This window comes from Rhinatrema bivittatum, chromosome 6 (genome assembly GCF_901001135.1).
Source record: "Rhinatrema bivittatum chromosome 6, aRhiBiv1.1, whole genome shotgun sequence".
In the NCBI taxonomy this organism is placed as follows: domain Eukaryota; kingdom Metazoa; phylum Chordata; class Amphibia; order Gymnophiona; family Rhinatrematidae; genus Rhinatrema; species Rhinatrema bivittatum.
The window spans coordinates 14157584-14169971 of record NC_042620.1 but is presented as its reverse complement, the minus strand read 5'-3'; the positions used below and the strand labels follow the sequence as shown (position 1 = coordinate 14169971).

The 12388-nt window shown below is 46.4% G+C and overlaps 1 protein-coding gene across 4 annotated transcripts in view; it reads left to right on the top strand.

Moving 5' to 3' along the window:
* The first annotated feature begins 238 nt into the window (after nucleotides 1-238).
* LOC115093407 (FYVE and coiled-coil domain-containing protein 1-like) overlaps nucleotides 239-12388 on the top strand; it is a 29310-nt gene continuing 17160 nt past the window's right edge. For 2 of the 4 annotated variants that reach the window (XM_029605102.1, XM_029605099.1), the window contains exons 1-4: nucleotides 518-635; nucleotides 778-940; nucleotides 1871-1938; nucleotides 9493-9599. In XM_029605102.1, coding sequence (XP_029460962.1) covers nucleotides 1893-1938; nucleotides 9493-9599 — 153 coding nt within the window. In that variant the 5' untranslated portion in view covers nucleotides 518-635; nucleotides 778-940; nucleotides 1871-1892. Of the gene's footprint in view, nucleotides 326-517; nucleotides 636-777; nucleotides 941-1870; nucleotides 1939-9492; nucleotides 9600-12388 lie in introns of those variants that run through there. The other 2 variants (XM_029605101.1, XM_029605100.1) reach the window with 2 other exon arrangements.

Sequence of the window (12388 nt, the reverse complement as noted above, 5' to 3'; positions counted from 1 at the left end):
CCACGCCGCGATGAACGAAGCGAGACCGCCCAGGATCGAGCAAGGAGCGCTCCCAAACCCAGCAGTTCACGCTGCGGTTTTGTATTTAAGCCGCCAGCGCGGATCAGAAAAAGGCCGGCTCCCTGGCAGGCGTCTGGGGGCGCTCTCAGCGCATCGGCAGGCACCAGTGGGCCCACGCGGGCTGAGCCACAGTAAATCCCAGAGAGGACGTGTCGAGGCTTGCGCAGCAGGTGGAAGCTGAAAGAAGCCGGCTCTTGCCACTGACCTCGCCTGAGGGTTTCAGGGAGACGACCTGAAATGGGGAAAACCGGGACAGGACCAGGCGGTAATCCCGTGCGTTGTTTGGCGGGGAAGGGTTTCTGCCTTAGATGCACCTCTTACACCAACATTAAGTGGTACCGCAAAAAGGGGGGGCCTGGCAGCAGCTGGAGGCTGTCAGAGGTGGGGAAGCTTCGTGGAGGGAGGGAGGGAGGAGGGGACTGGTCCCCGCCTGGTTAAATTCCAGCTGTCAAAGGCTGCGCTGACAGCTGGATGTGGACAGGCTGGGGCCGCTCCTCTCGCCCCGGGCGTGCAGTAGCTTCCTCTTTCGCTTTGCAGGTCCCGAGGAGCTGAGGTGCGGTCTGCAGACCTGGAAGGTAGGGGGGGGGGGGGGCGGCTTCTGTTCCCCGGGGGCCCCCGGTGGGTGATCAGGGCGGGGGTCGGAAGGTTTGCTGTCCTATTTCTGCCTCGGCTTTCCTTCTACTTAAAGGCTTTCCTTTGCTTTTTCTGGGATCACAGGGATATTTCTAAGAGCGCGGAAGCTGCAAGCCCCTGCCTTTCCTGCACGGCTCAGAAAGAGAAGCAACTTTTGCCCGAGGATTTCGTTTCCTGGAAGGGCAAACGTTTCACAGAAGACATTGTGCAAGCAAAACCACAGGGCAAACACCTCCCGGAGACCTAGGTGAGCCGGGGTGGGTGGGGGTCCTCAGGCAGAGCGTTAACCCATTATGTGCAAGGGTCCTTCTTAACATATTTGGGACTTAATGGGATAAAGAATCGGAAAGAGGCACAAAGAAAGCCAGGGATGAAATCTGACAGCACAGCAGAGCCCAAGAGCACCTGAAGCCGGGTGTTAGCTCAGAAAAACCGGGCTGAGGAGAGAGGAAGAAACCTTTTACAAGGAGGCAGATGGCAGTAAAGGGCGGGAACCGGCTTCTCTGCGCGCTTTCTGCACGCCCGTGTAAATGACGGCAGAAAAGGACCACATGGCCCATCCAGTCTGCCCGCACCGCGCAGGTTACCCCCCCCCCCCCCCCCCAAGACCATCAACAGCTTCCTCCAGGCATAACGTGGCCCAGCTAAGACCGGAGACGTTCAGGACACGCCAGGGGACCTTTAGCAGCCTTAATTCGGGCTTCCTGGAGCCCATACCTTCCCCCGTCCCTACCTCCAGGGCTGCTAGGGGGCATTCCATGAAGTTAGCAAGTAGCACATTTAAGACTAATCGGAGAAAATTCTTTTTCACTCAACGCACAATAAAGCTCTGGAATTTGTTGCCAGAGGATGTGGTTAGTGCAGTTAGTGTAACTGGGTTCAAAAAAGGTTTGGATAAGTTCTTGGAGGAGAAGTCCATTAACGGCTATTAATCAAGTTTACTTAGGGAATAGCCACTGCTATTAATTGCATCAGTAGCATGGGATCTTCTTAGTGTTTGGGTACTTGCCAGGTTCATTGTGAAGAATTAAAGGATTGCAGCCTTCATTTGGGTGAACATGAGCTCTACATACATACCTGATCGCTTTGTATAGGCTTACGTTTTGTCATATATGTAATGAATTGTAGGGTTCTCTGCAGGTTAATCATTTGCAAGATACTTTATGTCTCATTTCAGAACCATATGAGTTTACCACAGGATGGCGGGCAATGGAGAACTTTTTCCAGTTATCAAGGACCTGAAAAGTAGGTATTTTTAAATCCCATAAAGATCACACACCTTCACCCCATAGAGTGATTAAGATCTCTGCATGAAAATAAATGTAAGCTAATGGCTTATTAAATTGTTCTTTTTCCTGCCTGGCTAGAGTAAATTAAATTACAAAGGAGATAACCCCTGGCCACTTTCTTCTAAACTCAGGAAATGCCCAATAGTAACTTGATGGAATTCCTTGAAATATTTCTTTTGTCATTTACAGAGGAAGGCAAATGCAAATTGTGCCATTTGAAAGTCAAGGAAGGGTCATTAACACTTTCTTGTGATGGTTATTACCTTCATTTGATGTCAGCAGGGGGGGCCCTTTGGCTGATCAGTGCTGAATTATTTGCTAGGACAACAGTGACACTAAGTGGACAATACTGGAAAAGGAGATACTAGAATTTATTATAATTAGGCCCGATTTAAAAGCCCTATTCTCGTAAATCCAGTGGATGTACGTGCATAGGTGGTCTTACGCACACAGAGCCTATTTTAAAAAGGCCCGGCCACGTGTGTAAAGCCCTGGGATGCGCGTAGGTCCCAGAGCCATAGAAAAGGGGTGGGGCGGTCTGGGGGCGGGGCAGGGTGGGGTCAGAGTCTCCTGTCACAGCGGACATTTGCCGCTGTGCTGGGGGATCGCGTGCCGGTAAGGTGCCGACACGCACAACCTGCGCCTGCCCCGAGGCAGGTGCAAGAGGTAAGATAACTTTTTTTGGGGGGGGGTTAGGATAGGGCTAGGGGGCAGGAAGGTTAGGGGAAGGGGTAGGAAGGATAGATTAGGGGGTAGGGAAGTTCCCTCCCAGGCAGATCCTAAATTGGAGCAGCCTGGGAGGGAACGGGGGAAGGCCGCGGGCCTCGGCACGCTCAAGTTGCACAATTGTGCACCCCCCTTGCGTGTGCCGACCCCTGATTTTATAACATGCGTGCACCGGTGCGCGCATGTTATAAAATCAGGCATCCATGTGTATGTGAGCTCGCAAGTTTATAAAATTTACCCCTTAACCAATTTCATTCAGTCTGTAAAATACTGGTTATATTTGAAATGACAAATGTTAAGCAACACATTACTTATTCCTTCCTTCCCAATAGCTAATAAAAAGCAATGGATTGAATACTAATGAGCCTTTTTAATTAAGTATAAAAGGTTAGGATGCTTTTGTTTAAAGAGAGAAATGGGACGAGATACAGGGATACAGCCATGAGGTGAAAGGCTTATCTCTGGCAGCAGGAACAAGCAGAGCCTTTTATTGTGGGTTTTTTTTAGCAAGACATTCAGTGATGTTTTTTGATACATTTTGTTTTATAATTTTTCCAGTTAGCTTCACCATCCTAAAATAGATGCTGAATGTGGCCAAATATAAAACAGCACCACTTAGTGGATAAGTCCAAATGTATCCAGCTAAGTGGCATTGAATATCGGCCTTTGTGTGTTTATTTTATTTTATGTCAGTTTTCTTTTTTGCTCCAGGTTTTCCTCCCCACGCCTAGGAGATCTTTTAGTTGTGTGGGCATTGCACAACTGAGAGATGGAATTATTTATCTGGCTCCTTCCATAGGTGGGATTTACATAGATAATTCTTGGAATGGAAAAAATAACAATATTAGGTGAATTTTTGGATGAGTGCTTTTCAATATATTTATAAATGATCTGGAAAGGAATACGACGAGTGAGATAATCAAATTTGCAGATGACACAAAATTATTCAGAGTAGTTAAATCACAAGCAGATTGTGATAAATTGCAGGAAGACCTTGTGAGACTGGAAGATTGGGCATCCAAATGGCAGATGAAATTTAATGTGGATAAGTGCAAGGTGTTGCATTTAGGGAAAAATAACCCATGCTGTAGTTTTTTGCTTGAGCGCCGATGGACTGTTTGGTTGTTTCCTCCTTCTTGCTTGCTGGAATAACTTTGTGCTACGTCGCAAAAATATTTGTATTCTTCTGTTAGACTTTACCAGCTTTTAAGGAGCGGGGGAGACCATCTCTCTATTGTTCTTTTATTTTCTTGGCCATCGCCGTGCACGCTATAGGTGCCTATTATGGTGAGGTAGCTTTCCTCTCTCTGATTTATTTCTCTTCTTTCTGGGGGCAGATCTTGGAAATGGGTAGTGTTGGTATCGGTCTGCACGGTAGATAGGATTTTATGACTAAATTCTCCAGACAGGGATGGTTTTTGGGGTTTGGTTAGGTGGCAGTCAGGGCATGCAGAGGAGGAGATGGGGGTTAGGAGAAGAAAGGGGGACTGGAGAGGGAAACAGGAGGGGGAAACAGGAGGGGGGATGATAGAGACAGAAGTTTGGGATAGGGAGAGGGAAAGCATCGACCATTTTGGTTTGGCCGATTAATCTGGAATACGGTTATTGGAGGTGAGGATCCAGGCTGGGGGGGCCCTTGCCTGTGATTTTCCTCAAAGAATACCGAGTCTTGCATTACATTTCAAGCTTCTTATCGGGGATTATGGATAATGGTTCTGTTAAAATTGTTTCCTGGAACATATGCGGTAATACTTCTGCTATTAAACAACAAAAATGTTATCTGCACTAAATAGGAAAAAAGTACACATTGCACTATTACAAGAACCCCCCCCCCCCCCTTAATGATGTTGATGTAGAGCATAGTAGATTGCAGCGCTGGGGGGTAGGCAATGTCTGGTAATCATCTGCATGAAATAGGAAGGCTGGTGTAGCAATTTTGGTGCACGAGACTTGTGCCTTCGCAGTAAAGCAGGTGCATAAGGACCTGGGAGGGCTTTTTCTCATACTGGAAGCTGATTTATTTGGGCAGCCCATCATTCTTTGCAACCTTTGTGCACCCAATAATTATGGTCATGCATTTTTTTCAGGAATTTCACGAAAACTATCTGGATATGATACTGGGGCTATTTTCATTGGGGATGACTTTAATTGTGTCCATGATCCTGCATTAGATAAGTCTGTAGGATCGCCAGGTGCTCAGTTGAATCCTCGGAAAGGAATCCCTTTCATAAATGACCAATTGCAGACACTAGGTGCATGGCGGGTTCTTCACCCATTTGAGTGGGATTATACCCATCTTTCCGGGGCACATATAACTTTTTCTACAATTGATTATTTGTTGGTGCCTCGTTCTTTTTTCTCCAGGGTGTCTGTCTCGGGCATTGATGTAATTGAAATCTTGGATCAATCACCGATGTGGTTGACATTGCAAATGCCAAACACTCAGAGAATCTTGCAATTCCCAATTTATTTGGCGCATGACATTGTCTTTCAGGAATTTCTTAAATGTAAGTGGGACTTATTTCTGGAACATAATCAGGAACGTATTGTGAACCCTTTTGGAAAACTGCAAAGGTAGTGTTACGAAGGAATATAATAGCATTCTCTATTAAGTGGCGGAAAGATATCGATACTGCCTTATTGAGATTGGAGAAGCAACTTAGGGAGCTAAAAGAGATTTGGCAAGTTCAAAAACCAAGGAAATAGGGAACATTATATTACTACACAAACTACCATTAACACTGATACATCACAGGGCGAAAAAAGGGTTTTTTTAAAATTATAAATACAAGATGTTTCATTATGGAGAGAAATGTGGCAAGTTGATGGCAAATTTGATATGATCTAGTGTGGGCCCTAGATATATAGCAATGTTAAGGAATAGCCAGGGGTCTATGTCCAACAGAAATCAGGAAATTCTTGCTATATTAGAATCCTTCTATACAAATCTTTATTCTTCTCAGGAATGTAATCTGCATCAAGCCAGGGAATTCTTAAATAAAATAATTCTCCCCAAATTTAGCTCTGAACACTTGAATAGGATAAATGTGCCATTGTCGCAAACAAAGATACTTAATGGACTCATGCAGGCTAGTTTATGTAAGACCCCAGGACCAGATGGCTTCAAGAGTTGAATGTTATAGAATTTTGGTGGATAAGTTAGTTGATCCCATGAAGTTTATTATGAAGCTCATATTCAAGCAGGGAGATTCCCAATGGCGGCCAATTTAGCTTCGATTATAGTAATCCCTAAACAGGGGAAGGATCCTTCATTTCCTGAGTCTTATCGCCTAATTTTGTTGTTAAATGTGGATATCAAATTATTGGCCAAAATACTGGCTGCTAGGCTTGCTTTACTCCTTCCCAATTCTATTTCAGTCAGCCAGGATGGATTTGTAAGGGGACGATAAGTACTACTAATGTCCGACTTATTTTAGCCTCCTTGGAAATGCTTAGGAGGCATAATAGTCCCTCTCTGCTGATTAGTTTTGATGCAGAGAAAGCATTTGATTGTGTGCAGTGGGAATATTTGTTTTTCATCTTAACAGAAATGGGACTGACTGGTTCCTTTTTACAAAGTCTTAAGATTCTATAGGTCTGCAGAATTTACACTTGGCCGTGGTACTAGACAGGGTTGCCCTCTCTCCCCATTGTTATTTTTACTTTCTCTGGAGGCGTTAATTCAAGTCATACGAGAAACTGAGGGGATTGCGGCTATTCCTTTGGGTTCTGATATTTTCAAGATTGCTGCTTTTGCAGATGATTTATTGGTTTTCATTGCACATCCCAAATCCTCACTGGGTTATTTGAGAGACGTTTTTGACCAATTTGGGAAATTTTAAGGCTTTTAAGTTGAATATCTCCAAGTCTGAGGCTTTGGCTTTTCCAAAAACAATAGGGACCTGGTGGGGAGAAGATTTCCCCTTCACATGGGCTTCTGGCTCTTTTAAGTACTTGGGTATTTATTTGCTAGAGGAATTGAACTTCCTTTATAACATCAATGTCTCTCCGTTGCTAGAATATTTGAAGCTTAAATTCTAACAATGGCAAAATCTACCTCTTTCTTTCGGTTGGACATATAAAATGTACATAAACTGTGATTTTTCCTAGGTGGCTATATGTCCTTCAAACTCTCCCACTTCGACTATTGCAAAAAGATATTAAGAAATTAGATCCTTTGCTATTAAAGTTTCGATGGAAAGGAGCCCTTCCGAATTTGAAAATATATAGTGAAGCCTGCCTGGCCAGAATCCTGAGGGCTTGGTTGTTTTCTGCCTCTTGTTATGTCAATACTAGGACAGAGTCAGCCAAAACCTCCCTTCTCTCGTATATGTTACATGCCGACAGCAGCAAACTGGCTAAAGAAGTTAGGGGAAGAGTTCTAATAGCTCCAGATACGTAGTCTGTGGAAAACATAGTCAAGAGGTTGAAAGATAAAATCATGAGAGGTCTAGAACGGGTAGATGTGAATCGTTTATTTACTCTTTCGCTTTATAGCAAGACTAGGGGGCACTCCATGAAGTTAGCATGGGGCACATTTAAAACTAATCGGAGAAAGTTCTTTTTTACTCAACGCACAATTAAACTCTGGAATTTGTTGCCAGAGGATGTGGTTAGTGCAGTTAGTATAGCTGTGTTTAAAAAAGGATTGGATAAGTTCTTGGAGGAGGAGTCCATTACCTGCTATTAAGTTCACTTAGAGAATAGCCACTGCCATTAGCAATGGTTACATGGAATAGACTTAGTTTTTGGGTACTTGCCAGGTTCTTATGGCCTGGATTGGCCTCTGTTGGAAACAGGATCCTGGGCTTGATGGACCCTTGGTCTGACCTAGTATGGCATGTTCTTATGTACAAATGATGTGCGCACAAAATAGTAGGGATGTGCAATCATTTTTCCCGAATTAGGACATTTCAACAAAATTGCCTAATTCGGAATGTTTCAGGAGAACCGAAAAATAATTGAATTTTTTCCGAAATTTCGGAAAAAATTCATTTTTGAGTTAGCGCGCGCTAACTCCTGTCAGGTTGGTGCGCACTATCGGAAGTTAGCGCGCACTAACTCCTGATATTTCGCATTAACCCTAAAATTGGGGCTCCCGAAAAAAATACCCCGAACCATGGGAAAAACGAAATTTCCACGGGGGGTCCCCGAAACGAAGGCCGACATGAAACTTTTACCCGAAGCACATCTCGACAAAGTAGCACAGATGCAAATACATGCATTTCCAAAACCACAACATAGGCGCGTAAATTGGAGTCCACGAGTGACTGCTCGTGTAAAAAAAAGGGGCGGGTCAGGGGCGTTGGTGGGCGGGGACAACATTTACGTGCAGAAGTTGCTATTTTAAAACCTGCCAAAGCGACACGCGTAAGTCTTTTACGCACGTATATTTACTCCTCCTCAATATCTGGTGCAAATGATCATGAAACTGAACGAGTGAGCGGGCAGGAGGTCTGGGGGCAACGGGAGCACTTCAGGCTGAAGAGATGGACTGGGCAAACTGGTAGAGTAATTGGTAAGACTGGTTGTTTCATTGCCTTTATAAAATTCCCGGCTTAAGCGTGTTAAAAGCATCAAATTTAACGTGAGTAAAATCTACTCGCGTATCCTTTTAAAACTGAAAGTACAAACATGCGGGGAAATCTTTTGCCCTCACCTAGCCAGCTAATTTCCAATTTATTTGGCTACGTAGCGCCTTTCCTGCTACTTAAGACTGACAAATTTGAACTTACCTGGATAAGTAGCGGCATTATATCGGCTAGGCCTACATAGCCAGATGAGTCTGAAAAGTGGTACCATCTAAGTAGTGGTTTTTGGACTTTTCTGGCTACCGGCCACCACTTAGCCGGATAAAACCGGCATTTATCTGGATGTCCGAACTTTCTCGTGGTTTTGCGCACAAATATGTGCTCATATTTCATAACCTGTGCACATCATTTCGGCGCAGGTTATAAAACACAGTAGCACGCATAAGTGGGCGCACGCAAGCAGTTCTGAAAGTTACCCTCTTTGTGAATATTCCAATGGAGGAGCTTCAGACTCGGGAACCTTTAGAAAGAGACTTTTGGGGCACGAGGAGAAGGAAGGAGGTTGAAGACCTCCCAGCCATTCCCTCTCTTTTTAAGTAATTCTTCCCCGCTTTATTTATTTATTCTTACTTTACGGTATAACGGGCTCCTCCAAGGCACGGAGCGGGGTCTGGACTCCTAATCCCGAGAGGATTTTAGGTTGCCCTTTGTAAGTGGCGCTGCTGCCTTGCTCCTGAGGAAATGCGAGTCCTGGCTCTTACATCCGTCCTGGACAGAAAGGGGGATCCTGCACGGGGTCGTGATACCTTAAAGTGGAACAACGGGAGAATTCTCCGAAACTGAGACCGCATGGGCGTCTTCTTCAGCTGCAACGTCAGCTTTGGATCATTCTTCCTCTCTCGTTTATTTCTAGCCACTTTAGATTTTAAAGAGCTGAAAGGAGAAAGGGCTGAGCTTTGTGGTTAGACTGATGGCTGGGAAGCAGCAGACTGGGGCTGAGGTCCTGCGTCTGCCACTGGCACTTGCTGTGACCTTGGGCATTGTCACTTTATCTCCAGGGGCCTCAGCTACTCAATTAGATTGTAAGCTCTACAGGGCAGGGACTCTTTGCAGCTGAATGTAATTTGCTGTGCAGCAGTCTGGTTTAGGGCCGCATGTCAATACAAAATAAATGAAGTAAAACCATCCGGCTTGTGGGTTGGCTGAAGCCCTGGGTAGATCACTTGACGTGGTTCTTATTTCTTCCCATCTAGACACCATTGCCGAGATTCACCGCGAGTACAGAGACAAGAGCCTCCCGGTGACTGATGGCAGCCCCCAGCTGCACAGGCTCTGCGCCAGGCTGGAGCAGCTGCTGCAGGTATGGCAGTGATTCAGATTCACATCACTTCGCTGGCATGACGGTTTCACATGTGCCGAAGCAGGGAGGGGCGAACTATGGCCCGTGGGCCACATCAGGCCCACAAACTGATTATTATTCGGCCCAGCGAATGTTTTATAATTAGCATTAGTTGCATCCTGCGACGTTTGCCGAGGACAGACCTCATCGGCAAAGGCCCGTGCAGTCCTCTCTGCATGACGCTGGGACCCGGCCTTTGCCGATGACGTTGGCACCTGACGGCAGGCAGGCGGTTTTGCACGTGGCCAAACACTTTTTCTCTCCACGAGGCCGGGCGGGCAGATAAGCGTCTGTGCCGCGCAGAATCCTGAATAAACGTGCGATAGGCTTGCTGTAAGGCTCACCTGCATGCCCGCCTTTCCCCTGTATCACTGTTCCGATTGGCTCTTACATTTTCTGTAAGAGCCAATCGCAGCACTTATACGGGGAGAGGAGAGACCTGGTGCGTCGGCGCCTGCGGGGTTAACAAGCCCCACCAGCGAAGAGAGACCCAGTGATTTGGGGGAAACGTTTAAAGTTTTTTTATCCTTATTCTTAATTATTAGGTGATGTTCTGTTTGCCATCTGTTTTGAAATGTGCTTTTTATTAGTACGGTTTCCTCACTGTTATGACTGAGTTATATTTCTTGATTTTGTTTTATGAGGAATGGGGATGTTTCTGTTTTTGCATTAATGCACTGCGTATGAGTTTGGCTTTTAGTGGTTCCCAGCCCACGTTTTTGCCTGCACCTTATTATTTGTACTTTATGGCCTGCATTTATGACTGAAGTGAGGTCTGCGAGCTGGGAAAACTCTTTGGACCTGTTGGGTTGGAGGTTTTTCTGATGTTGGTGGAGGCTGGGGATCCATGATTGAAGGAGCTCCTCGGGTGCTAAAATTGATGGCGCTTAAGCCTGCTGGATACTGAAATGTCCGCAGCAAGTGGTGGGGATTTGATTGCAGTGTCGAGGACCCGCCCCGCCCTCCGGCTCTCGTTGTGCTCGATAACGTGTAATGTGGCCCCTCCCCCGCACAAAAACGTTTGCCCACCCCTGAGCTAAAGTCATAGACAGCCTGATTAAAATAAAAAGGAAGAAAAAGAAGGAAAACATTACAAAGTGATATTAAGCCAAGTAAAGGACCAGTAAAGCAGTAGAGCATCAGGGACACATCTTAGGTTCTGGTGCTGGTCCGGCTTGTCCCTGCTCAGGCTTCATTTCTGGCCTGCTAGCAGGGTACCACAGATTTCCCTGCTGTGGCCTCTGTTTCCGCTCTTGCTGACAGGATAAAGCGGGAAGTTTCCTCTGTCAGCTGTGGGACGCGTGCGTCTTTTACCTTTCTGTATTTTGCATAGCGGAAGAGGAAGTGCCTGCCCTGCTCACTAATGGCAATAAATGCGTTTCCGGGTCACTGTCTGAAAGGGCGTGGTTATATATTCCACTAACATATTCCACTAACCATGGAATATGACTTTCATTGGTTTAATTGCTTTTGTTCTTAACTAGTTCTTAACTGATTTATATTATGTTGATTGTTCTTAAATTGTTCTTAAATGATTTATATTTTTTTTCCACCTTAATTTCATATTGTCTGTAAAGCCTGTTGCTGATTTATTGATTTACTGTAAACCGAGGTGATGTTTCTTACGTGCCGCGGTATATAGAAAATTACTAAATAAATAAATAAATAAAAGTCGCACCGTTCCTACACCTGTCAGCTAAGCCAAATCCTCTCCGTTCAATTCACAATTCTGGGGCCAGTCGCCCAGACTCAGTCTCTTAAGAGCGTAAGAGGTGTTTGCATGGCACCGCACGCTACCAGCAAGCCCCGGGGGAGTCCTAGCTTTTAGCTAGAGCAGTGCGGGCCTGTAAGGGGGAGGGTACCATTCAGACGCAGCCCCTCTCTTTGGGGGGGGGGGTGTCTGGAATGGCCGTCCCCCTCGGGGGGAGTCTGTGAGCAGTCCTGTATGGGTTTGGTGAAGTTACCAGGTAGCTGAGTTGTATTTTTCAGGCCCGGTCGGGGGGAATCGGGTTAACCCTGCCTGTGGAAGCTGACCAGGCTCGGGAGGGTTTCCGGGCTAATCCCTCGGGGTATATTTTCAGGGGTTTTACAATTTCCTTGCTAGGAGGCCCGGTGAAACCCTGTGCACCACCTGGACTCGGGGGTTGGGGATCCCTAGTTTTGGCACCGCTCGGGTTGGAGAAGGCCCGCCCCCTCTACACCTCATCGAGGACGGAGGAGGAGGCGGTGACCCGGTGTCAGGACCCTCCCGGGGGAGGTAATTTGATTTACAAGGGAGGAAAGATCATTTTGAGGCCCAGGCGGAAGTGTTTGGCTGCCCCTTCCCACCTGAAGCTGCTGTTCCCCAGGGATTCCTCCTATCAGGGGTCCAGGTAGAAGGAAACCAAACCAAGGGACTTGACTTAAAGCCGCGAGTTAGAACTTTTCTGACATCTCTGAGGACGCCCACCCGCAGCCTTCGCGCCTGGGGAGAGAGAGAGACTCTCTGTGCCGCCACTGTTTTGTCCCTTTTTACCCTGCCACTCAACAAAAGCGGGTACCTTTCCCACCCGGGGCCTGCACGCCCCCGCTCCCTGGGACCCTGTGAGGGACCCTCCTGCACAGATTGAGAGAAGGAGCTGTAAATCAAGTGGCTCAGCTGTCAGGCTGAGGACGGAATCATTTCTGCCTCATCCAACTCCTTATCTGCCAGTAAACTCTGGTTTGGACACCCCACGGAGTCCGGAAGGGGTTTGTATTGGCACCGATTG